Source organism: Syngnathus scovelli, chromosome 3, assembly GCF_024217435.2.
Source record: "Syngnathus scovelli strain Florida chromosome 3, RoL_Ssco_1.2, whole genome shotgun sequence".
In the NCBI taxonomy this organism is placed as follows: Eukaryota; Metazoa; Chordata; class Actinopteri; order Syngnathiformes; family Syngnathidae; genus Syngnathus; species Syngnathus scovelli.
This window is the reverse complement of record NC_090849.1, coordinates 10,006,368-10,031,899: the sequence shown is the minus strand read 5'-3', so window position 1 is coordinate 10,031,899 and position 25,532 is coordinate 10,006,368. Positions and strand designations below refer to the sequence as shown.

The following is a 25,532-nucleotide window of genomic DNA, read 5'->3' as shown; positions in this document are numbered from 1 at the left end:
GATGGATGGATGGATGGATGGATGGATGGATGGATGGATGGATGGATGGATGGATGGATGGATGGATGGATGGATGGATGGATGGATGGATGGATGGATGGATGGATGGATGGGCAGATTTTTTAGACATAAATATAAAGTTTAGAAAGTGAAACCAAATTTCTTACATTTTAACAGTGAAGATATACTTTCTTCAACATAAATATAAAGTTTAGAAAGTGAAACCAAATTTCTTATATTTTCATAATGAGTTTCTTTTTTTGAAGACGCTTCGACTTATGAAACAGAAATTGTACTCATCTTGTTGGTTTAACTGGCAGATAGATGTGTGACAAAGCTATAGCTAGATTTATTTTTAATTATATTTTGTATTGTACTTATTGTCTTCTATTTGGCATTGTATAATGGTCACTTGTATGTTGTATTTCATTATGATGCAAGCATATATTGTCACGTACTGTATGTTTGATACAGACGTTAAATTGAAAAAAAAAACTATTGATTTACATAATTACTTGAAAGGAAGCAAAGCCTGCAGAGAAAGTCTTTCTGTGTGACGATGGAAAATGTATCGTCATTATGCACCAGAAGTGGCGTAAATAAAGGTGTGCCGTGTACGCCTTGTAATTTGCGCCAATGACGTCACCGAGCACCCCATTCTCAGCCCCTAGGCTCACGCAGGTGCTTCAAAGAGTTACAGTTCAATAAATAAGTCAGTGTTTTGTTGAGCTAACAGGCAATGGTATTTTATAGAGGTCCAAAAAAAAAAGAAAAAAATTACACAATTTTTACATACAAATGATAAAAAAAACAATAATTCCTGAAAAGCAGTTTGAAGAACAAAATCGTATTGAATCCCCACCCCAAGTTTGTTGTCAGGCGCAGAGCAGGGAGAGGACTCGAATGCAGAGATTCCAAAGTTCAAAAAAGTGTTTATTGTCTCCACTGATGGTCGAACAAAAAACGCCTCACTAGGAGGGAAAAAAAGGGGAAACTAAGGCGCCTCGAACCGAGGGAGAAAAAGGAGAAATCAAAGCGCCTCGAACCGAGGGAAATACAAAAACAAGATAGCAATGTCACCAAGTTAAAATCGGTGATCAAAGACGTTCAAACAAGGCTTCTACGTGGACTCGAGGGTTTCGTGATCCCTAGTGTTCTCAACAAGGCAAGACGCACTGGCACTGGATACGGGGAAAGACACGGGTTATATGGACACAGGAGGGGAACACAGGTGAAGACAGTTGGTCATTGGCGCAGGTGCACACACTTGGAATCAGGGGTTCACGTGACCGGACGCACAGGGGAAGGACACACCGACTGGAACGAGAGGAAAATCACACAATAAAACAGGAAGTGATCCGGACGACACATGACAGCATGACATAACCCCCCCCTCTAGGGCCGGATCCCAGACGGACGCGGAGCATCGGGGTGAGCCGCGTAAAAGTCATCTAGTAGCCCGGGATCCAGGATATAGCTACGCGGCACCCATTGCCGCTCCTCTGGCCCGTAACCCTCCCAGTCCACCAGGAACTGCCAGCCTCGGCCCTTCTGGCGCACGTCCAGCAACTTCTTAACTGTGTAGGCAGGCCCACCCCCCACCGTCCGCGGAGGCGGAGGTGCCGCGGGAGCCGGCACCATCCCACTCTCCCTAACCGGCTTGACCTTCCCGACGTGGAAAGTGGGATGCACCGCAAGGGACCGAGGCAGACGGAGTCGCACAGCCGCTGGACTGACGACCTTGGAAATCGGGAACGGCCCCACAAAACGGGGGGCCAGCTTCCTGGAGCGGAAGGTCCCGGGCGGACAGCCAGACCCGCTGGCCGGGCCGGTAGACGGGCGCCGGACGACGTCTCCGGTCAGCCATCCTCTTCACCCTGTCGCCCTGGCGGACCAGTATGGCCCTTGCCGCCGCCCAGATGCGCCGACAGTGTCTCACCACGGCGCGCGCCGAGGTAACTGACACCTCCGGCTCGCTGTCGGGGAAGAGCGGGGGCTGGTATCCAAAAACGCACATGAAGGGGGACATCCCGGTAGCCGTGGTGGGAAGGGAGTTATGGGCGTACTCTACCCAGGTCAAGTTTTGACTCCACGACGAGGGGTTCTGGGTTACCAAACAGCGGAGGCCCGTTTCCAGCTGCTGGTTAATGCGTTCTGCTTGGCCGTTCGCTTCCGGGTGGTAGCCCGAAGTGAGGCTCACGGTGGCCCCTATAAGCTTGCAGAAAGCTTTCCAAAAGCGGGACACGAACTGGGGGCCCCTATCTGACACGACGTCCCGAGGAAATCCATGAATTCTGAAGACGTGGTCCATGAGAACCACTGCCGTACGTTTTGCCGAAGGTAATTTGGGCAGGGCAATGAAGTGGGCCATCTTGGAGAACCTATCCACGACGGTGAATATCGTCGTCTTACCGCTAGACACCGGCAGTCCCGTGACAAAATCCACAGAGATGTTGGCCCATGTTCGAGAGGGGATGGAGAGAGGTTGCAGCAACCCCACACGGCTGCCCGGAGTGTTCTTACTTCGCGCACAGATGGAACAGGCTGCAACATACTCCCGGACGTCAGCCCCCATGGAGGGCCACCAGAATCTTTGTTAGATGACGTGCAGGGTTCTTCGCACGCCCGGGTGACACGTGAGCTGGGAGGTGTGCGCGCAGTGGATCACTTGGGATCGTAGTTGGGGCGGAACGAACAGTCTATTCTCAGGACTTCCTCTAGGGGGTGGATCATCGTGGTTTGCCTGCTAAACCAAGTCCTCTATGGGCCAGGTTACGGCTCCCACCACGCAGTGAGGGGGGAGAATGGGCTCTGGCTCTGTGGACACCGGGTCTGGGCTGTAGATGCGTGACAGCGCATCAGGTTTGGTGTTCTTGGCCCCCGGTCTGTAAGACAACGTGAAATGAAAACGGTTAAAGAAGAGGGACCAACGAGCCTGGCGGGAGTTCAATCGCTTGGCATCCTTGATATATTGCAGGTTCTTATGATCGGTCCAAACCAGAAAGGGGTGTTGGGCTCCCTCTAGCCAGTGTCTCCATTCTTCAAGGGCTTTTTTGACCGCCAACAATTCCCGATCTTCGACGTCGTAGTTCTGCTCCGCGGGGGTCAGCCGTCGGGACAAAAAGGCGCATGGATGGAGCTTGTTGTCGGCCTGGGATCTCTGAGACAGGACGGCACCGATTCCCTGACTGGAGGCATCAACCTCCACCACGAACTGACGAGATGGGTCGGGCAAGGTAAGGATTGGAGCGGTGGTGAACCGCCTCTTCAGCTCCTGGAAGGCAGCTTCAGCCTCCGCCGTCCAGCGAAACGGAACCGTCGGGGAGGTGAGAGCGTGCAGGGGAGCCGCGGTGGCGCTGAAGCCTCGTATGAATCGTCTATAAAAGTTAGCAAATCCCAGAAATTGCTGTACTCTTTTGCGGCTATCCGGTACCGGCTATTGGGTCACCGCGCTTACTTTGGCTGGGTCCATCTGGACCTTCCCTGGGGCTATGATGAAGCCAAGGAACGATATTGTTTCTGCATGGAACTCGCTCTTTTCGGCCTTTACATAAAGTCGATGGTCCAGGAGCCGTTGCAGGACCGACTTAACATGACTCTCATGGGTCCTCAAATCTGGTGAATAAATTAAGATGTCATCCAAGTAAACGAAAACAAAGTGGTCTAAGAAATCACTCAAAACGTCATTGATCATGGCCTGGAAGACCGCGGGGGCATTGGTGAGGCCGAACGGCATTACCCGGTATTCAAAGTGTCCCCTGGGGGTGTTGAAGCCCGTCTTCCACTCATCACCTTCCCGAATGCGCACGAGGTGATACGCGTTACGCAAATCTAGCTTGGTGAATACCCGAGCCTGGTGCAACTGATCAAACACGGCCGACATGAGTGGGAGGGGGTACCGATCCTTTATAGTGATCTGGTTGAGGGGACTGTAATCTATGCAGGGGCGCAGGGTTCCGTCCTTCTTCCCCACAAAGAAAAACCCGGCCCCTGCAGGCGATGATGACAGCCTGATCAGACCCGCTTTCAGTGACGCGTCAATATAGTCATTTAAGGCCTTCTTTTCGGGGCCCGAAAGGGAATAAAGTCTCCCCTTGGGGATCGAAGCACCGGGCAATAGGTCTATGGCGCAGTCGTAAGGACGATGGGGTGGTAAGGAGCTTGCCTTGGCTTTGCTAAATACCTCTGCAAGTTGATGGTAGCATTTGGGTACTTGGTTTAGATCCGGAGATCTGGACTCTGGTTCAGGAGACGCAAAGTCCGAGGGAGAGGTGCATGTGGACTCGATCGAAGGGTTCGGTTTGACACACGATACTTGGCACTGGGATGCCCACCCTTTATCTCCCCTGACTCCCAGTTTATTGCAGGGTTGTGGTGTTTTAGCCACGGATAACCGAGGATAAGCGGATTCAGGGGGGAGGTGACTACATGCAGTCTTACTAGTTCATGATGAGTCCCAAAAGACAGTGAGAGGGGTTCGGTTATAGAGGATACGTCAAAAAGGGCTTGTCCGTTAAGTGCCTTAGCCTTTATGGTCGTGTTCAAGGGTTCGGTCTTTATACCTAAGCTGCGAGCGAAAGCCCAGACAATCAGATTCTCGTCGGCCCCAGAGTCAATCAACACCCCAAGCTCGATTTCCTTGCCTTGGCAGGTTAGCGTCCCGACGGGTAGAACCCTATTCTTCTGCCGGACCACGGAGAAGGTGTTTACCCTCAGCACATTCCACTCCGGGCAGGAGAGGCGGAGATGACCAAGCGCCCCGCAGTAGTAGCAGCGGCCCTCCTGGCGTCGACGCTGTCTTTCCTCTTTGCTCAATTTGGCCCTGCCGAGCTGCATGGGTTCCGTCCCAGCGAGTGGTAATGCCGGGGTCGATCTTTGGTGGTGCGTCTCGTGGGATGACCGCCCGCCCAATGATGCGGAAGGAGTAACGATCGTGCCCCGGCTTGCGCGCTGCTTCCTCCATTCCTGTAGTCGGTTGTCTGTTCGGACGGCCAACGCGATGAGAGCGTCGAGTTCCACAGGAAGATCAAGGGGAATGAGTTGGTCTTGGATGGTCCCGGAAAGACCCCGGAGAAAAGCATCGTACAGGGCCGACGAGTTCCATCCGCTTTCCGAGGCCAGAGTGCGGAAGCGGATCGCGTAGTCGCTGACCGTCTCTCGACCCTGGGTGATATGGCACAGCTCTCGTGCCTTCTCTCGGTCCGTGGGAACTGGATCGAACACCATGCGCAGGGCCTCGATGATTCCGAAAAACGAGTGACAGGTAGCGGAGTTCCTGGCCCATTCTGCGGTCGCCCACGCCCGGGCTCTTCCCGTCAAATAGGATATCGTGTACGCCACCCGGGAGCGTTCCGTTGGGAAGTCGCCGGGAGCTCGCTCGAACTGCATCTCACAAATCGTTATAAAGGCTCGACTCAGCCCGGGTTCACCTGCATATCGTTCCGGGGAAGCCAGTCTGATCCCCCTCGCCATAGGCGCGGGTGCAGGGTGGTCCACAGGGGGCGCCGCTGTGGAACAGGGTGTCGCAGCTCGCCCCGTGGTCAGCAGAGTGAGGACGTCTTGCATTTGACGACTCAGCGCATCCACCGCCTCTCGAAGCCTTCCTGGTTCTTCACCAGTTCATGAACTCCAACACTCGGAGCGTCGACCTGCTTCTGCTGTTGGCCCAGCTGCGACGTCTGGGAGCGTACTTGGGTGACCAGCTGCGCTGTCTCTGCCGAGTCCATGTCTGGCCAGTGCGTAATGTCAGGCGCAGGGCAGGGAGAGGACTCGAATGCAGAGATTCCAAAGTTCAAAAAAGTGTTTATTGTCTCCACTGATGGTCGAACAAAAAACGCCTCACTAGGAGGGAAAAAAGGGGCAACTAAGGCGCCTCGAACCGAGGGAGAAAAAGGAGAAATCAAAGCGCCTCGAACCGAGGGAAATACAAAAACAAGATAGCGATGTAACCAAGTTAACATCGGTGATCAAAGACGTTCAAACAAGGCTTCTACGTGGACTCGAGGGTTTCGTGATCGTTAGTGTTCTCAACAAGGCAAGACGCACTGGCACTGGATACGGGGAAAGACGCGGGTTATATGGACACAGGAGGGGAACACAGGTGAAGACAGTTGGTCATTGGCGCAGGTGCACACACTTGGAATCAGGGGTTCACGTGACCGGACGCACAGGGGAAGGACACACCGACTGGAACGAGAGGAAAATCACACAATAAAACAGGAAGTGATCCGGACGACACATGACAGCATGACATTTGTTCCAAGAAAATATTTTCGCTTTTCGCAGGATTTGCATTGTGCTTACACAGTCGTGTCCAAATTACATGTCCAGATCTCGTGAGGTTACACGAAAGAAAAACAAGCAATGCCACCAATGGTACGCATCTGAAATAATAGGGAAATAAAAAAATCCCCCCCCCCCCCCAATATTTTTATAAAGATCTTGTTTGATATCAAACAAGTACAACTTGACCAAATACACGTACGTACATTTTTTTTGCCGTAAACAATATGACAATATGAGTCTCGCTTACTGTGTACGAGTATATATGACCGTTTAAATGTGTGTGCGCATTTTGCCATTGTTTGTGTATCAAACTGCCCTGTTAGCGATAGGGCGGAGGTTGAAGGAGCTGGGAATTAAGTTTAACTTAAAAAATGTTTTGCAATATAGTAGTAGGGTGAGGGGGCTATATCAGAGAATGTCGATTTTTTTCCTGCTGTTTTGTTTTATGTCCCCTCTAACTATTTTTAAGATTTTAAATATTTAGATGGTGAGATTCCGCTCTGACCCAGTGTCTGGAACATTAGGTGGCGGTAATGCTCAGTTAGGTGGCCAACCAATGAACAATTAAAAAAGAAGAAGAAACGAATAAGACACCCTTTGATTGGACGGTAGCCTCATCATCCTGCGTTTGAATTTGCAAGGCTAAAATTCCCGTCAAAAGTAATGCAACGACTTTGGTAAATACTTTGGTCTTAAATAATTGCCTTTGTCGTCCAGTTACAAAGGAGCGTGTCTTATCAACTTCGGTTTTTAAAACTGGGTTGTCAGTGCGTCTGAAAATCTGCGTAATGTTTCCAGCTGATCGAGTCCAGGTTCTTGGCCTCTTGCGTTCTCTGTATGAGCACACATGTACGCTGGAGGAGCTCACGGATAAAATCGTGTTCCGAGAGGGGCACAAACTGGTTCTTGTCGAACAGGCTGACACGGATCTCTTCAAATCCTTCTTAAGTAACATTTTCGTCGCCTACGACAACGAGCTTCAACAAGCGCCGAGCTGCCGCCAGGTAAAAAGTGAATACTATTTCAGAATAAGCAAGTTATTTGTCCATTGTATGACCAATAGTGCATTTCTTGATTGTTTTTGTGACCGATTAATTGCAGGAAAGTTATAAATAGTTGTAAATTACAATGCAGTCAAAGCGAGAAGAATGTTTTCTATTGACGTAAACGCTCACTCTCCATATTTTACATCAATAGGACTTGTGCATTTGATAGATACCCCAAATTCAAGAACCACGTGAGTCGCACACGGGCCTGTTCCAAAACAATGGGATATTGTGATTTCCTTGAACAGTTGGGGTCTTCCAGACATTTATACAAATGTGACGACAATATACTACTAACTGTGAGAATTATTCAACATGATCAGTACTTTCGCATTGATGCATATCATTTTATTACAAATAAGTAAATGTAAATTGAACATGTTCGATTGATTGGTCGACTGATATATCTTTATTTCGAACATATTTAAAACATGAAAATAGGGAAAAAATAAATAAAACTAATAATAGTTTAAATTGCCATATCTAAGTCCATCAAACAAACAAGCAAACAAACAAACAAACAAACAAAAACAGTATTTATTTATGAAGTGTGTGTATAAAATGGACTGTTGCATCAATCAGTTGGCCTACCCAAGAAGTAGCTGAACTAGCACACTTTTATTGTTGAGCTTTGGGGACCATTTGAAATCATGTCACTGACATGTTAGTGGGAACTGGAATAACTTGAGTTTTATTTTTTATTTTATTTTGTTTTACACAATTTAATTAATTAATTAATTAAGTAATTTATTTATTTATTTATTTATTTATTTATTTATTTATAAGTGCTTTGTCCCCTCCACGGCACTCTTGCATCAATAGATGACCAATAGAGTAATACAATTCTTAATCTTCCATTGCTTTCTATAGGTCTGCACATTCGCTGAACTGCTGGCCTTCATTCTGAACAGCTTGGCAAGAAAGAACAAGCGCAACGTCTTGTCACTCGGCTTCAAACTACCGTTTGTGCACGGGAAAGAGCTTGACAATGACAACTTCAAGTTCCACGGTGAAGTAACTCTGAACATTACCTACCTCAAAACGAGCGAGCTGTGGAACAAAGTGGCTAAGCGTCTCGGCACTGACATCACACGGCACCTGCTGGAGAGCTGTTCTCTGTTTGTGGTGGCGCCGCCGACGTGCGCTGTCCAGATATGCGGCACTCCCATCTACGACAGGGTTTCAAAGATTCTGCACGCCTCCACCTTTTCTCCTCGATTTAGGAGTTGTGGTAATGCTAGGTCTGTGAAGAATAGATGTGCAGTGAGATTGAAAAGGAGGGATTTTCGAGCCTTCCGTGGGAAAAGGAAGAGAGAAAGCAATGAGGATGATGAGGATGAAATAGTGTGTTCTAGAAAGAGGAGGAGACTCTCAGAAGCTCACAAAGTCAAAAAGATGGTTGAAGAAGGACACTCCCTTAAGTATGTAGAGACAAGCACTACTGTCTCCAAACAAGCAGCTGGAACAAGCACAGGTCCTATTAAAGGAGCACCTAGTTGGCGATCAGGCCTTTCTCCCCCTTTGCCTCCGTCTCGGTGTTTTGTCCAAACCTTGGCCTTCCTGTACGGTGGCAGAGGTATGAATGGGTTCCTCCTGAACAGAAAGAGGAAGAGCGCGGCGGGCTTGAAAAGTCTTCTGGGCCAGGATGTGGTGAGACTGATTTTCTTTGAGGGTCTGCAGTATCTGAATGGAGTGGAGAGGAAACCCAAGAAGCTCCCTCGTCGCTTTTTTAACATGATCTCCCTTTTTAGTCAGCTTTTGTCGCAACATAAGAAATACGCCTACAACAGAGCTCTGCGGCGCCTATGCCCGCTGGTGCACTGCGACTTGGCTCAAGCTGAGTTGAGCTCCCTTTTGGCCAAACACTGTACGTCTCACCAAGTCTACCTTTTTGTACGGGAGTGCCTGTGTGCTGTCGTGCCGTCGGAGCTTTGGGGGTCTGCAGAAAACCGTTCTTATTTTTTGGCGAGAGTCAGGGGCTTTTTGCGGAGCGGCAAGTTTGACAAGCTTTCAGTTGCGGAGCTGTTGTGGAAGATGAAGGTGAATGATTGTGACTGGTTGAAGATCAGTAAAAAAGGTAAGATTAAAGTGGAACTGTGCAAAAAAAAGTTCTCAGGCTGCTTGAATAACATGGGATTTTTTTGGGCTGATTCAACGTACTTTTGTTTGCAGGCCGGGTGCCACCCAGCGAGCTCTCATATCGGACCCGGGTGCTTGGACAGCTGCTTGCTTGGCTCCTGGACGGCTACGTCGTCGACCTCGTGCGAGCCTGCTTCTACGTTACGGAAGGTGTGGGTCAGAAGAACGCCCTTAGGTTCTACAGGCATGACGTTTGGGACAGACTGCAGGAGCTGGCCTTCAGGTCTCAAAAAACATCGCACATGTTCAGTGGGGGGGTGGCGGTCTAATGAAGCTCATGGTCACTCTTCGTCATTGTAGAAGTTACATTTCTAAGGGCCAGTTGGAGGAACTGACTTCGTCTGAGGTGGCAAGCCTCCCCAAAAGCACTGTCATCTCCCGCCTGCGCTTCATCCCAAAGACAGATAGCATGAGGCCCATTACGCGGGTTTTGGGACAAGATGCCAAATCAAAGGTACTTTGTTTGTCTTCTAAAATGTCCACATTTCAAAAGTTGTGACAGCCCCCCCTCCCAATCCTGTTTGTAGGCCTACCGAAAGGACATCCGTAACCTGAAGGATGTCTTGCAGGCCTGCGTGCAGACCAATCCGTCCCTCCTGGGTTCCACAGTCTGGGATATGACTGAAATCCACAAAGTGTTGTCCACTCTTCTGCCAGACCGGAAGGAACACATACGGAAGCTTTACTTTGTTAAGGTCATACAAAAGCAGGATCAAGTCAATGTGAACTGTCATGTCATTTTTCCATCACAGCAAGTGGCAAAATGGCCGTCCCCTGAGATGGTTAAAAAAGGTTGAATTTTTGCTGAACTCGTTTTCCACAAAGGCAATATTAATCAGAATGCTGTGTTTGGACTTGTGGGGGGTAATACAAATGATTGTAAAGAAATGTTTTGGGTTGACGTCCCCTTTACTACTGCCATCCTTCACATTCTTACTTTAAGATGGACGTCAGCGGAGCGTACGAGAGTCTGCCTCATAAGAAACTTTTCCATATGGTCCGCGAAGTTCTATCGCCTTTCCAACACAAGACCTTTATCACGCACTGCTATGGCAAGATCTGGGCAAATTCTATTGAGGGGCTCAAGAAGTCTTTTTTTAGACAGGTACAAAGACAGATTCCTTTAAAAAAAATCTTCTATCCAGTCCTAGAGTTTTGTTTTCCTTCTACTTTTGCAGGGAGAATTTTTGGTGGATGACAGGAAGGGCATCAAAGACACCATGATTGACCTCGCGATTGCACTGCAAAGAAGCAACAAAGTTCACCATGCCATCCTGGTGGAGCAGGTTGGGACGGCATCCTCGGATCGTTCTCTACATTATTAGCTATTTTAAAAAATTTTAGAAATTTTTTTCCGCTAATTTGAGTTACTTTCCAGCAGTATTCGCAAGATATTCGCGTCGAAGACATGCTTCAGGTCTTCAAGCTAATGTTGACAGGCAGTTTTTTACGCTTTGGGAACAAGTAAGTTTTGAATTTTAGTCATAGCACGGGAGGGCATGTCACAGCTCTGGACTTGGACGCTTTTAGACTGTATCGTCGGCTTCGCGGGATTCCCCAGGGATCCGTCGCATCTGCTATGCTCTGCTGTCTCTGCTATGGTCACATGGAGAACACCCTGCTCAAGGGCGTGGTCGGAGCCAAAGGGTAAGAGGGTCCTGACATTCCGGGGTTAAGTCCGAATTTGGCTCACATTACCGCCGAAAAACAAAACTGTCGTAAAGCGGTACTTTAATTACTAAAAGTCTGCAGATGTAATACATTTGAGCAGGAGAGGATAGCGTGTTGAAGTTGCCCCCCCCCCCCCCCCCCCCCCCCCCCGTTGCTTCTAGACGATTGATGAGACTGGTGGATGATTTCCTTCTGATCACGCCCCACCTACACGAGGCACAAACCTTTTTCAAGTATGACTCCACGAAATGAATTGCATCTCTGACTCAAAAGTCAGTTAATGTGAAGTTTGAGTGAGAGATTGTCATTCTCCCAATTTTTTTGTGTTCAGGGTTTTGATGGCCAGCGTCCCACAGTATGGCCTGGTAGTCAACCCGCAAAAGGTGCTGGTCAATTTTCCTCTACCGCAAAGTCTGGATCCACAACACGCCGTCCGTATCCTTAACAACTGTCTCCTCTTCCCTTGGTGTGGGCTGTTGTTAGACACGTCCACGCTTGATGTCTATAAAGATTACTCCAGGTGAAGCAGCTCTTCAGCTGTAAATAATATAGCATAGTTTTTTTTTTTTTTTCTTAGATTAGTCATTGTGCTTTTGCTGCTCTTTTATGGCGTGCAGTGAGCACATTTGGATGATTTCACTCTTTGCTCTCCTCGCATCACAGTTACTCGGGCATGGCTCTGTGACACAGTCTTACTTTGGGCACTGTCTCCTCAGTGTGTGTATAAATGTGTGTACACCAAAAAAAAGATGATCACTGAGTTGATTTGACTCTTTCCTCTCCTTGCGTCACAGATACTCGGGCATGTCTCTGCGCCACAGCCTCACTTTGCGCAATGTCCCCTCAGCCGGAAAGCAAATGAGGATGAAATTGATGCAGATCCTCAGATTGAAGTGCCACCCCCTGTTCTTGGACCTTAAGGTCAGTTACCAAGTCATTGAAGTTTCCATGTTACAGAGGCCACTAAATGGGATCACTCATGAATTATGTAATACTTTGCTTTTGGTACATCGACCTGTTTTTTTTTCAAGTTGCCTACTATGTCACTGAATACATTTTTTTGTGGTACTTTCTGTGAAAAGTTTTCTAGCCAGTGTTCACGTAGGCCCCATGTGACCCACAGGCATTTTGTTGCCTACACCATACTTACATTCCATTTTATTTATATTTTTACATTGTCATTATTGTCAAATTACTTTTTTTTTTGGTACAGACAAATTTGGTGACAGCTGTCTACAAAAACCTCTACGAATTGGTTTTCCTCCAGGCACTCAGGTCAGGACTTAGCCCAGATGACTATTGTCAAGTTTTATTCACGTTTTTTGCATGTGGATGCCATTTTTCAACGTCGTTGAATTTATGTATATTTACTCCAATAAATAGCACTACGGCAATTGTACATCTATTTTTATGCTCGAAAGCTAACCAGTGACCACTTCCTCTCTTAGCCTTGACCAAATAAAAGGGCTACTTCATCACTTCATACTATAAGCAGAGAAGTAATTGAATTTGACGTTCAGCACATTATGCAAAGATTTTTGTTTCCCTTTTTCGTTTTTTAGATTCCATGTATGTGCCCAGAGTTTACCCTTTGGCCAAACGGTTGCAAAGAACCCTTTCTACTTTCTGCAGATGGTATGGGACATGGCTCATTACACCAGTCATCTCATCAGCCAAAGCAACAAAGGTTTTCCACTCAGATATATTGGATTCCATTTAAGGTTAACTATCACATTATATGATTTATTTATTTATTTATTTTTTTGTTGTGGTTATGCGTGTTTTGAACTTTAAGGCTACGAGGCACTGGGTTCCCTTGTGCCGGACGAGGCAGTGGAGTTGCTTTTCTGCCTTTCATTTTCACTGGTGTTATCGCAACATCGCGCTGCATACAAGGGGATGGGTTCTCATCTGCAGAAACGTACGTGCCCCTTGGTAAACCATGGAAAATGTCAGTGTGTTTGATAGCTATTCTCAAAAGAGAAATTATTGTCTGATTCTTACAGGCAAGCGCAGTCTGGAGCGCCGTCTGGGAGGTTTGCAACTGGGTTGGGTGAGACAGGCGGCCAAGCCCTCTGGAATTCTTGGCCAGTTAAATCTAAAAGGTGTTCTGTTAAAAAAAAAAAAAAACCGCTAGGTGACAGGTTTGGATGCGAATGGTTGCTGGCCATGACAAATTGCCTTGAATTGCCTTACTAGTGAAAACAAAGGTGTGTTCTGTGGGCTCTGCTGCCACCTAACGTTCTGTTTTAGTAGTGTCTGGTGCAACGGCGGCAAATGTACAGTACTTGCAAGGGATTGCCTAAGTGTGAGTGACTGTTGTGTAGGCTACATAGCCATGTCGTGTATGGATTGAACCTATTTCACTGGAAACTTCATGATGAACATTTTCACAGTCTTTTAAGATTCAATACAAAATATGTAATAAACTTGAATTAAAAATACCCATTCGAATCTAAAATACAGTATGTTTTTTCCAGTAATGGTATTGCACAATTTTGAAACCTTACCAATGGAACCAAATTCTTTTGCATCCCACAAATATACTTCAATATTGAGCATATGGCTGGCTTATGCCAAATAACTATCATAATGGTAATCATACGTTTCCGTGACACAATGGAAGAGGCTGAGGCAGAGGAGTTTAGGTGTGTATCTATATTGGCCATTAGTTGAATTGTGTTCATTATGTCTCCATTGATAGCCATTGTATTTCTTTGTTCAGACAAGTTGAGCAGATCTTACTTTAAACTTTTCCAACAGTTTCGGCAGCAACTTCCGCCTTCTTCCGGAAGCTTTGACACTACACCCACCTCAGCTGGCGGTTGGGCAACTGAATTTCTAAATAGGTCTTCTGGAGGTGTATCATTTCGTTGTCAGTTTTTTTGTTTTTATTTGTCTGATGAGGTTCTGTCGGTCCAGTTCTTTCGCTGACAACTGCTAAATCATGAGGGTGACACTGAAATTCTTCAGTCCCGAATGCAGAATCAATGTTCATATACTGATACTTCCACCCTTGCGCCCCTCAATTGTGCATTCCTAATGAGGGTTCATATCACTCCTGTGGGATTGCACTTATACGAAAGAAAATATGATTGAGAACCATTTTTACACCAAGTGTGCAAAGATTTGCGTTTATTAAATGCACCGATGGGTGCCATTTGAGTTTGGCGTTCACTGGGTAGCTTGTCCACCTCACAGTTAGGAGGCTGCGGGTTCGATTCCACCTCCGGCCCTCCCTGTGTGGAGTTTGCATGTTCTCCCCGGGCCCGCGTGGGTTTTCTCCGGGCGCTCCGATTTCCTCCCACATCCCAAAAACATGCTTGGTAGGCTGATTGAGCACTCCAAATTGTCCCTACGTGTGAGTGCGAGTGCAGATGGTTGTTCGTTTCTGTGTGCCCTGCGATTGGCTGGCAACCGGTTCAGGGTGTCCACCGCCTACTGCCCGATGACCGCTGGGATAGGCTCCAGCATGCCCGTGACCCCCGTGGAGACAAAGCGGTACAGAAAATGGTTGGATGGATGGAACTACTTACCGTATGTAGTGTTTGTATAACTGGACAACATTGAAATGGTAATATTAATTTTACCAACACAATTTGATGATCAGTCATATTTGTTTTACATACACCCCTTGTCATCCTAATCAAATTTTTGTGCCAGCCCCGACACTGCTAGGCCACATTGTAGAGTTCACCGGGGATAAGAATTAACCTAATTTGTCTCCGCCATTTTAATGAATCTAGACTAGACTGAGAGGTGCTGGGAATACCTAACACAGATTGACTGAGTGAGTGAGAAAGATAAGTGTCATACAAAGTGTGTCCCATGGGAACACACGTGAATCAATTAGTTAAATACTGTAATACATCAGGGGGTGGGCGAGACACCTTCTTTGCTCCTCTGTTTTACTGAGCCATTTTGTGCAATTCTGTGCTTCCATGTCTGTGGGAACATTTCTTCAAAGATACATTTTGATTAAATATGATTTGATTAATTATGATTAGTGTATAAAAGGTCCATAAACGTATGCTTTGATAAGTTTTATTTAATGTCAAAAATGATAGGCACAGTCATTACTTTAATACAGGGATGTCAAAGTCAAACACACCGAGGGCCAAAAAAACAAATTTGCTACAAGCCGAGGGCCGGACTGGTTCAATGTTTATTAAAATATATCCGAATGATTGCACATAGCCTATTGAACTAAGACCTAACACAGTGTACATTATTTAATGATTAAATGAATATGGCAATATTTTATGGCTCTGTCAGTAACTTCAAGGGAAAATATTTTCAACAGCCAAACAGCAAAAAAATAAATTGTTTTAAAAACAAAATGTGTTTCTTAATATCAAGATAAATGCATACCGTATTTGCCGGTGTATAAGTCGACTCGGTGTATAAGTCGACCCCCTAAAATTCGACGGAAATTTACGATTTTATGATATATCCTTTGTATAAGTCGAGCTCAATTGTTGCATTATATTAAACTTCAAAATTCAATATGCGAAATTTATTGACGAAATGTGTTCAAATTCCGGGAGGCCGTGCGCATGCGGCTGTTTATAAGCACCGCGGAGGAGATCGCGGAGCCTCATTCGACTTCCAGCGGCCGGCGAGCTCGCGCACGCCGCCCGGCACCACCGGGAGGCCGGAAATAGCTCCAAGCCGAGCGGATCGGCACTTTATAAGCACCGCGGAGGAGATCGCGGAGCCTCATTCGACTTCCAGCGGCCAGCGCACTCGCGCACGCCGCCCGGCACCACCGGGAGGCCGTGCACACGCGGCAAGTGGCCGGAAATAGCTCCCGCCGAGCGGACCGGCTCTTTATAAGCACCGCGGAGGAGATCGCAGAGCCTCATTCGACTTCCAGCAGCCGGCGAGCTCGCGCACGCCGCCCGGCACATCCGGGAGGCCATGCGCACGCGCCAAGTTGCCGGGAATACCTCCCGCGGAGCGGATCGGCTGTTTATAAGCACCGCGGAGGAGATCGCGGAGCCTCATTCGACTTCCAGCAGCCGGCGAGCTCGCGCACGCCACCCGGCACAGCCGGGAGGCCGTGCACACGCGCCGGGTGGCCGAAAATAGCTCCGGCCGAGCGGATCGGCACTTTATAAGCACCGCGGATGAAATCGCGGAGCCTCATTCGACTTCCAGCGGGCCGCGCACTCGCGCACGCCGCCCGGTTCTAAAGTGTTCGCCTCGGCTGGTTCCCCATGTCGGCCACCACAAGTGAAAATTTGGCCTCTTCCCCTGGAAGTCCGGCCAAGTTTGGCGAATATTTTCTAAGTGCCAACGACTCAACCGCCGTAAAGTGTCCGCCTCGGCCGGTTCCTCCGGTCGGCCAGAACAAGTGAAAATTCGGCCTCTTCCCCTGGAAGTCTGGCCAAGTTTGGCGAATATTTTCTAAGTGCCAACGACATTCATTTATACATGGCGATTGAATGTTTACGTACCGGTAGTTATTGTCGTTGCTTGACGCGCGATGACTCGCACATTCGCTCAATACCCAGTACTTCCCCCTAGCAGTCATCGTCGCTGCCTGGCTTTCGATGTCCGTTATTGAGGTGAGAATATTTGAAATTGTTGCTGAGGATGCGTGTTAATGCGACGAACGCTTTATAATGATTCAGTTTCTCGCTGTTTGATGAGCCTGACGGACACACACCCACGCACAATGAAATGCATGAGAAACAGCCTTGGTTACCATCACATTTGAAGCGATGAATACGAAGTTAAATTTTATGACTCGGTGTATAAGTCGAGGTCGATTTTTTTCGGTCGATTTTGGATCGAAAAAGGTCAACCAATACACCGGCAAATACGGTAAATAAAAGTGCATGCATTATAAACTGAAAGTTTATTATTGTGGTGCTCTATGATCTACCGATCATTGCTTTCAAATCGTAAAATAAAAAATTAATCAAATCAGTTGTATTCTTTCTCATGGCTCTTATCTGCAATTTTCCCTTGGTCCATTCAACTGAAAAATAAATATAAATAAATAAAATTCAAAAATTTACGGCACACAGAAAAAACAATACTTTCTTCAAAGAAAAACCACGTCTTGTAGAAACAAATGTAAAAATGTAACCGAATTAAAAAACGGAAAATACGTTACTGTTCTGTGATGCTCACTTGTCTGAGGCTGAGCCTGATACTTAGAGGTGTCTCATCTTTTGTACAAGTTCATCAATGTTCGGGGTTAGGCTCTGAGGCTCAAAACCCGTTTTTGATCAACTCTCCTTCTGCAAAGGGCCGGGCTGATTTTGCGATCTCTTTTGCCACAATAAAGCTAGCCTTGGCAGCAGCGTCGCTTTGCGATTTAGCATACGCGAACATAGCCTGTCTGGACTTAAGGCCTCGTTTTAATTCTTCCACCTTCTGTAGCTTTTGTTCATATTCCATTTTCTTGTCTTTGTCTGTGTGTTTCTTAGACGTTTGATAGTGCCTTCTTAAATTAAATTATTTCATTACAGCCACATTTTCTCCACACAGAAGACACACAGGTTTGCCTCTTACCTCCGTAAACATGTACTCTGCCTCCCACCTGGCCTGAAAACCCCTGTTCTTAGCGTCCACCTTACGTTTAGCCATTTTTGAGGAGGGGGGTATCAGAAAGTTGAACTCTGCTCTGACTACTGATGAATAATGAAGCCGCTTGTGCGAGCTGCAGGGACATCGCGGGCTACCGTTGCATTGTGGGAAATGTAGTGTTGGTGCGTGCAAAACACCAGCGGGCGGCTGTGGCCTGCGGGCCGGTTCTAATAGTAATTCAATATCATCCAGGGGGCCATAGATAATCAATTCGCGGGCCGGATCTGGCCAGCGGGCCGTAACTCTTACATATGTGCTTTAATACAATAAAACATGTAAAGGGTTTTCCTCAATATATTTGATCTGAAAAATTTGTTGAATACTTTGCGTAGTTTATTTAATGGTCATATGCTCTACCTGAGCAAAACTGAGTAGGCCTGAGTATTTGGACACAACAGATCACATGTATACATAGGTTAGGTTGATGCCACCAGCAATTTCTACACACGCGTCTTGTTCTTCCTTAGTTACATTTGTGACTGTGAGGGCACAGGCTTTGAAGGTCACAACTGTGAGGAGGATGTTCCTGAATGCGCTTCTGATCCATGCCAGGATTGGTTGTTTGGCTCTGTGTTCCCTGCGATTGGCTGGCAACCGGTTCAGGGTGTCCCCCTGCCTATTGCCCGATGACGGCTGGGATAGGCTCCAACTCACCCGCGACCCCTGTGGGGACTAAGCGGTACAGAAAATGGATAGATAGGTCCGAAATTTCCCACTTTGCCGTCTTTTTTTTTTTTTTTTTTTTTGCGGCTGCAGCAGTGTTACTCTTTCTCATGAGAACAGACTTGGTGTCCTTGTACGACGTCATTAAAATCTATATTTCAATGGATGTGAAGAACGCGGATAGAGTTTTCTTCTTCATCGTGACCATGATGAATCAAGTTATCAGTGCTCCATTGATGTTGTCTTTTTTAATGATAGATGTGCACGCGCTAAACACAAGGTTAACCAACTCTGAGTTAATTTACATAATTCATGTTAGCTGTTCTGGAACCGTATGGTCAGTTTCCCATCGCATGGTAAATCAACCTCGAGTTTTACAATTAGGACTTGCTGAGCCATCAATCTGGAGCATCCCCTCTCGAGAACATACACCCTGTGTCCAAATTCACAGGTTGCGTACTCCGGAGGCTAATTTTGAGACCGTTCCCCCCCCCCCCCCTTTTCTGTATGAAGTAATTTCCGGTGCGACTCGACAGCAAGTCTCGTAACACACAAATGCAGCCTTGAAAAGGGGCGTTTATTTCCATGGCGATGGACTTGTTTCTTTATCATTACTTTTCAAAATATGTATTTAGGTACTCAGAACATGTAAACAATAAAATACGTTATTAGTGTAACGCAGGGGTGGGCAAACTTTTTGACTTGCGGGCCGAATTGGGTTCTAAATTTTGACCGGGGGGCCGAACCAGGAGCAGATGGATGTAGTGTTTGTGTGAAGTAATATAAACGACCTGTAAAGGTCATTGCATAAAAGGTTTTGGCCTTTAGTAGGTAGTAAAGCATGGATATTCCAAAAAAGTTTTTTGAAAACAAATGCATTTATTAACAGCATTAAAAAAAAAAACATCCCTAAAAAACTGCTATCAGTGATTCTCATAAAATATGACACTGTTATTATGAATAATAATCACTTCAGTGCCTGCAGGTCAGATTAATGAAAGATGTATGTTTATCTTATGAGATCACATCAAACGGCAAACATTCTGACCAAATATATCATCTTGAAGAATCGGTGAAAGCATACATCCAAATAAAATAATCAAAACGGCAACACGGTGAGGGGTATCTGAAAACAGAGCAGAGTTTTAACTCACAAACACCTGGTAACAGAAGTGAGGAAACGGAAAACACTTCCTTAAAGTAAGCCTTAAGAACTTTAAAGGTTAAGATTAGTCACAAACAGGTGGTGCATCAATGTCCTTGAGCATCCTGCATTGTTTGAAAATGAGAATGGTCGCTAGTTTCAATCCCTGCTATTTGTACAGATCATATTCAAAATGCATTTTTTTACAACAAACTTGAAAGCCTCCCCTTCATTTTCAGTGTTCATTTGATGTTGATGTTCATGTGGCTGAACGTCACGTCGCGTACGTCGAGCCAAATTGGCCACTCTTTTTAAACACTCGGCACTCAGTGTCCACCTTGCTTTTCCGTGGGCGACTCATTTTAATGGAAGGGTTCCAGGGGAAGGTTTGTGGGTGGCTTTAGCGTAAAACTGTATCCGAAAACTCGGCGCGCAAATTACAAGAATGCTGTCGTCACAGCCCACGCTCTAAATTCGGCACTGCTACAAATAGAGCGCGAGTGCGCCATTTCCGTACTACTGAGTACGTACACGCACTTGTGAGTGTGCACCGAGCTTTCTGACACGGCTTCCGGTAGTAAATGCGCAGGCGAGTGGTTCCCCATCTACTGGGTAAACGCAGTCATTGCAGGCAAAATGACCGAAAAAAATAAGTTTAATAATACAATTTATTTAGGGTTGGCGGGCCGGATTAAGAATATTCAGACTAATCAGTCACTCATTCATTTAAAAACATAACCACGCAAAACATAGACTGATTTTCATTCATACAATAATTTATTCATTGAACATATTTTTTTAAAGTAGCAAACCAATTTTCAATTTACAGCTCTGGTGGAAAACATACTTATGGCAAAAATATAAAATTAATCCATCCAATACCAAAATACATTCTTCATGCAATTAACATTATTGAACAAATGAGGATATACAGGTAATGAACATTCTTCTGCAAAAACTGGAGCTGGTTCCCACCCCCAAAAACGCGTTTTAAAAAATTGTGGAAAATAATCCTCAAATGGTTGAGTCCGCAAGTGCTGAAACATGAAAATACAGGGTACATTTTTCACTATACTGCTTGTTGTAGCTAATTTCTCTGACTCTAATTTGTAGACTTACTCATTCATCCATCCATTCATCCATTTTCCATACTGCTTGTTGTGGTTGTGCTGGACCCTATCCCAGCAGTCATCGGGCAGTACGCGGGGAACACCCCAAACTGGTTGCCAGCAATTCGCTGGACACCCAAAGACGAATAACCATCTGCACTTGCACTCACTCCTACGGACAACTTGGATTGTTCAATCAGCCTGCCATGCATGTTTTTGGGATGTGGGAGGAAACCGGGGAGAACATGCAAACTCCACACAGGGAGGGCCAGAGCTGGAATCAAACCCACACCCTCTGAGCGGACGTGCTAATCATATTTCTAATACAAATGATATATATCTTGTCTATACAGAGTTATACAAGCTTTGGGTGGAACACCGATCGACCCAACTTCATGTAAAGCTACAGAAGTTCAAGCTACTCCAGGTTATCTAAAATGGCGTACAGGTATTCTTTGGTCTCTCTCCTGCCCCACTGGGTCTTCCACCTTCTGTAAAATGTAAATCCCGTTCCTCCTCACCTGCTGTTAAAAAAAAAAAAAAAAAAAAAAACATTATTACATAAAAGACACATTTGGTACTTCAGTATTAAACCTAATGGTGGTTCTATACGACTTAAAAATTCAACGATTCATAGTCGCGGGGAAGACAAATAGCGCTTCTAGTAAACACTGTCTATAATGCACCAATTAGCGCCTACTCTTGAAGCCATATTTGTTTTTCTGGATAGCTGTAAATAGGTGTTCTGCATATTAAACTGTAAGAGATCCATTCAATTCAGATGCAAGGTCGCCTAAATAATCCTGTGTAACAATTGTTGATGTCTGAAATGCTTTGCCTTTCATTGTATGTACTGTACTTTTTGTTCTGCTTGTAAACCTGCAGATATAAGTGATGGAAATTTATTTGTGATAGAGCGCAAATTACATTTTGTCTAATGAATTACCTGGTGGGAGGACATTTTCTCTGAAGTACTGGCTCATGCTGATGTTGCCAGCTGGTCGATACTGCCCAACAACAAAAACCTTGTTGCCATCTGTGGCCATCCCGACTCCCAGTTGTGTGCTTGCTTTCCACACAATCTGAGTAAAATGACCTATATGGGGAAACATGCGCAGGAATCTTAAAGTTGTTTTGCTGCACCTTCGGTATTACCCACAACGTTGTTAGCTACAACTATACAATCTGATAGAATACAATTCGAAAAAGTGAGATATCAAAAATTGCTCAGTCAGCATTTTTTTTTCTGTGTCTATTGTATACTGACAGACACACACTCTGATTAAGCTGTAGTCATTGAGTGTCTCGGCACGTGTACATGCACAACGAACGACATAATGTTTACTTTTGTTTTTTTTTTATTGATTTTTATGTAAGTAATTAGTAATATCAATTTTTGTTGTTTTACCTGTGTTGCCACTAAATCCTGGGTTGCTCCAGCTGTATTTCTTAACTTCACCATACCATGAATCTACTGCTTCTTTGCCTAGACAAGACAAACTTTCTCACGTGACAATTCCATAAAATCATACAATTGACCCGTTAATCATTGCAAGGGTGTCAAACTCAATCTTATCGTGGGCCAATTCGTAGTTGCAGCTTTCGTTATGGCATTATGGTTTTATTACTGTTCTGACTTTTATTTTATTAGTTTACGGTTTCATTTTATTGCTATTATTACTGTTTTATTACTGATCCGAACGGATCGACGTCACAAATTGAGGACCCCCTGAACACAACCAATTAATAGGTTACTATTATCAGAAATAATATTTTCTTCAATTATTGTTCAAATTACTATATAAAAGTAATTACTAAATATGAATAATAGAATAGTAATACATTTAGCAAGGATTATGCGAGTTGGCATGACTTGCTTTCGCGGGCCATATAAAATAACATGGTGGGGCCGGATCTGGACCCGAGCCTTGAGTTTGACACCATGCATTAATGTGTAACAATTTGCATTATTGGGTAACATAAAGTGCTCAAGAACAACATGTGCTAAAGTCTCGTGAACACTTGTCAAAGTGTTTTGAGGTGGAAATACACCTGTTAGTTTAAAGGGTGCCGAACTCCACTTGTAAAAAATATTCTCTCCATCATCGCTGCCACTGTGCTGTGCAACACCCAAAGCCAACAAGCGATCCGCCCATCTCTGAGCCGCCGCATTCAGCTCACTGTTAAGAGTCATAGGTGGTGTGTTGTGCCGTGCTCTGTAGGCATTGTGAGCTTCCAGGAACTCCTGTTGAAAGCTTTCATCTGCTAATCAAATTATAAATTAGCTCTATTGTGGAGGCTGGCATGGCTGGACGAATTATGCCTAAAAGAAGAGTGAACTCACCTGCCATTGTGTCTGATGTTACAAGGCCGAAAAAGTAAAACAAGAATGCAGTTAAAAACCAAACCACATAGCTATTTTTACATAAAGTACAGAAAAAGGAAGAAAGGATACTGTCAGTGCATTAGTCCCAGTCTGGTGATGACAGCATGACACTTACATGTCAAACAGCCGCCAATACAAATTGCCTCTGGAGAAATGACGACCTAAGATAGAGTTCCTTTGCTGTCTTACATACGTATGTCTGTCTTGATGTTTATATACTCGAGATGTGGAGGCGGAGACAGACACCCAGCCTTCTTTGTTATTACCTCAGTGGGATCAACTGCTTTGCAGCTTGTTCTGTTTCAGACGTTTCTGTTTTGTAACTCGGTTCACAATATAGTTCCTCAAATAATATGTGGGAGACCCTGATGTGCATACTTTGTATTGTATTTATTTTTCTGTATGGAAAGCACAAAAGGCAAGAGATGAAAAGAAGGTGCTACTCCAGTTTGGGTTTTGCATTTGCATGTGGTTGGGACAACTGCAGATCAAAACAAGTTTGGTGGTTTTGTCTGGGCTCCCCCCGTTAGTCTTTCACAAGTACACTCAAGCTCTCTGACTCCTAAACAGCACATTTTAACAAACAATATCATGAGGACACACACAGATGAATGAAAATGCCACAACAAGCAGGTTGTAACATAAACTGCTACAAAAGAAAATCCCAGTTCTTCATATCATTCTGGAGTAGTTGTGTTGTAGGTGCATTGAACATGCTAAAACTTGAATGTACAGAACATTCCAAGACACCTGGCTCTCAATAATTCACTTTAATGACACTGTACTAAATGCTTATATTGAGAACATAGCTCCTTGTGGAAAACTACCCAAGGTAGAAATTAATTATTGAAAAAAGTAAAAATATGAAACAATTAAAAAAGACTATGTACAGAACATTCCAAGACACCTGGATCTCAATAATTCACTTAAATGACACTGTACTAAGTGCTATTACTGAGAATATACCAGTAGAAACTCTCCCTGAGGAAAACTACCCAAGGTCGAAATTATTTTAAAAAAAATAAATTATGAATTCTCTTCACATTTAGTCTTTTAATACATACTTCTTCTATTCTGCATAACTGCAACCATTTTAAATGCAATGAGGTTTTGTTATGTCATTGTTTTTTGATGGTTGGCAGGATTACGCAATAATTTTCCCTAAAACATTTTGGAAGGTGTGAAGCATGTGATTGGCTCACCGTCAATTATACCTGTACAGAATTGAGAATTGGCCTGCTTTGTCCAAGATGGTGTCATGCGGTCGCGTTTATTTTTCCGGGTTTCTGTCTCGTCGATGTCGTAATTCTACTTCCGGTTTTATTTTGTCGTTCCTTCCGGTTCAGTTTGTGTTTCCTTCCTCGGTGTTGGTTGTCTTGTCTTCCCTGATCCCGATTGTGTGCACCTGCGTAATCGATACTAATTGTCATCACCTGTGTCCCCGTCCTTTTGTGTGTATTTAGTCTGTGTCTTCCCCTTGTCTTGTGCCAGTGTGTCTTGCCTCGTCCCGACCACCAGCGATTCCTTGATGTCCAAATTCTCAGTAAGACCCCTCCTCTCTGTCTCGCCACCGAGCGACGCTTTTGTTTGTACTTTTTGCCGCGTGTTATCCCTCATAAGAGGCGTTTTGATTTGTACTTTTTGCCTTTTTTCTCGCCTCAGTGCGACGCCTTCTGTTTGTACTTTTTGCCACGCGTTTTCCCTCGCAAGAGGCGTTTTACTTTGTACTTTTGATCAGTGTGCTTGCTGGAATAAATCCAAGAAAGAAACGACTCTGCATCCGAGTCCTTCGCCTTGTCCCCTGCCTGACAGTACACACTGGCCAGACATGGACTCGGCAGAGTCGGAGCACCTGTGCGCCGCAGTGCGCTCCCATGCCTCACTGCTCGCCCAGCACCAGAGGGAAGTGGGCGACTTGGGAGAAGAGATCCGAGGACTCGCTAAGAATCAAGAAGATTTCAGAGAAGCGGTCGCCACCCAAGTAGCAAAGCTGGGTCAGCAAATGCAGGAAGTGCTCTCGTTCTTAAACGCGGGACCAGCAGCGACCTCCAGTACACCCGTTGCTTCCCCCGTTACTCCCCTTGCAATAGCTCCCATGACTGGCGGTGCCAGACTGGCTCCTCCAGAGCGCTACTCCGGAGAACCCGGCCTTAGCCGGGCCTTTATTACAGAATGCGAGATGCATTTTGAGAGTTCCCCAGCAGATTTCCCCACCGAGCGCTCCAAGGTGGCCTACATGGTATCATACCTGACGGGAAGGGCCCGCACGTGGGCCACCGCGGAATGGGCCAGGGATTCCACCTCCTGTCGCTCTCTCCCCGCTTTCATCCAGGCCCTGCGAACGGTGTTCGATCCAGTCTCCGCTGACCGAGACAAGGCTCGCCAACTCTGTCAGATAGTCCAGGGACAAGACACCGTCGGAGACTACGCCATCCGGTTCCGCACGCTGGCCGCGGTGTGCGGTTGGAACGCGGCGGCACTATATGACA

General features: G+C 45.7%; 2 protein-coding genes across 13 annotated transcripts in view; one reads left to right on the top strand and one right to left on the bottom strand.

Moving 5' to 3' along the window:
• The window catches only part of LOC125965748 (Golgi-associated plant pathogenesis-related protein 1), a 206,018-nt gene extending 182,778 nt beyond the window's left edge, over nt 1-23,240 (bottom strand). Inside the window, exons 1-5 of one of the 6 annotated variants that reach the window (XM_068650155.1) lie at nt 23,113-23,236; nt 23,002-23,028; nt 22,710-22,919; nt 22,066-22,143; nt 21,604-21,753 (exon numbers count right to left, since the gene is read on the bottom strand). In XM_068650155.1, coding sequence (XP_068506256.1) covers nt 21,604-21,753; nt 22,066-22,143; nt 22,710-22,919; nt 23,002-23,008 — 445 coding nt within the window. In that variant the 5' untranslated portion in view covers nt 23,009-23,028; nt 23,113-23,236. Of the gene's footprint in view, nt 1-17,756; nt 18,414-20,303; nt 21,182-21,603; nt 21,754-22,065; nt 22,144-22,709; nt 22,923-23,001 lie in introns of those variants that run through there. The other 5 variants (XM_068650153.1, XM_049716585.2, XM_049716584.2 and 2 more) reach the window with 5 other exon arrangements.
• tert (telomerase reverse transcriptase) lies at nt 6,858-13,585 on the top strand. Of its 7 annotated transcripts, none has more exons than XM_049764189.2 (16): nt 6,862-7,289; nt 8,202-9,408; nt 9,504-9,693; nt 9,771-9,924; nt 9,998-10,165; nt 10,414-10,575; nt 10,649-10,756; nt 10,852-10,934; nt 11,001-11,117; nt 11,303-11,374; nt 11,473-11,661; nt 11,936-12,062; nt 12,355-12,416; nt 12,704-12,828; nt 12,937-13,062; nt 13,148-13,585. In XM_049764189.2, exons 1-16 carry the CDS (start codon nt 7,074-7,076, stop codon nt 13,276-13,278), a joined length of 3,237 nt encoding a protein of 1,078 aa, XP_049620146.1. In that variant the 5' UTR covers nt 6,862-7,073; the 3' UTR covers nt 13,279-13,585. The 7 variants fall into 7 exon arrangements, 4 of the variants coding, with proteins under 4 accessions (XP_049620147.1, XP_049620145.1, XP_049620146.1 ...); XM_049764187.2 differs by having other exon boundaries at nt 10,849-10,934; XR_011086614.1 differs by lacking the exons at nt 12,937-13,062; nt 13,148-13,585 and having other exon boundaries at nt 6,859-7,289; nt 10,849-10,934; nt 11,473-11,524; nt 11,625-11,661; nt 12,704-12,790.
• Nucleotides 23,241-25,532: the final 2,292 nt, after the last annotated feature.

What these genes read in the sequence shown, in the direction of transcription:
- tert (XM_049764188.2), top strand. Translation starts at nt 7,074, where the DNA reads ATGTTTCCAGCTGATCGAGTCCAGGTTCTTGGCCTCTTGCGTTCTCTG. An exon ending in GGAAGCTTTACTTTGTTAAG is followed by an intron (nt 10,166 to 10,413) that starts GTCATACAAAAG and finishes TCTTACTTTAAG; the next exon opens with ATGGACGTCAGCGGAGCGTA. An exon ending in CCCTGTTCTTGGACCTTAAG is followed by an intron (nt 12,063 to 12,703) that starts GTCAGTTACCAA and finishes TTCGTTTTTTAG; the next exon opens with ATTCCATGTATGTGCCCAGA.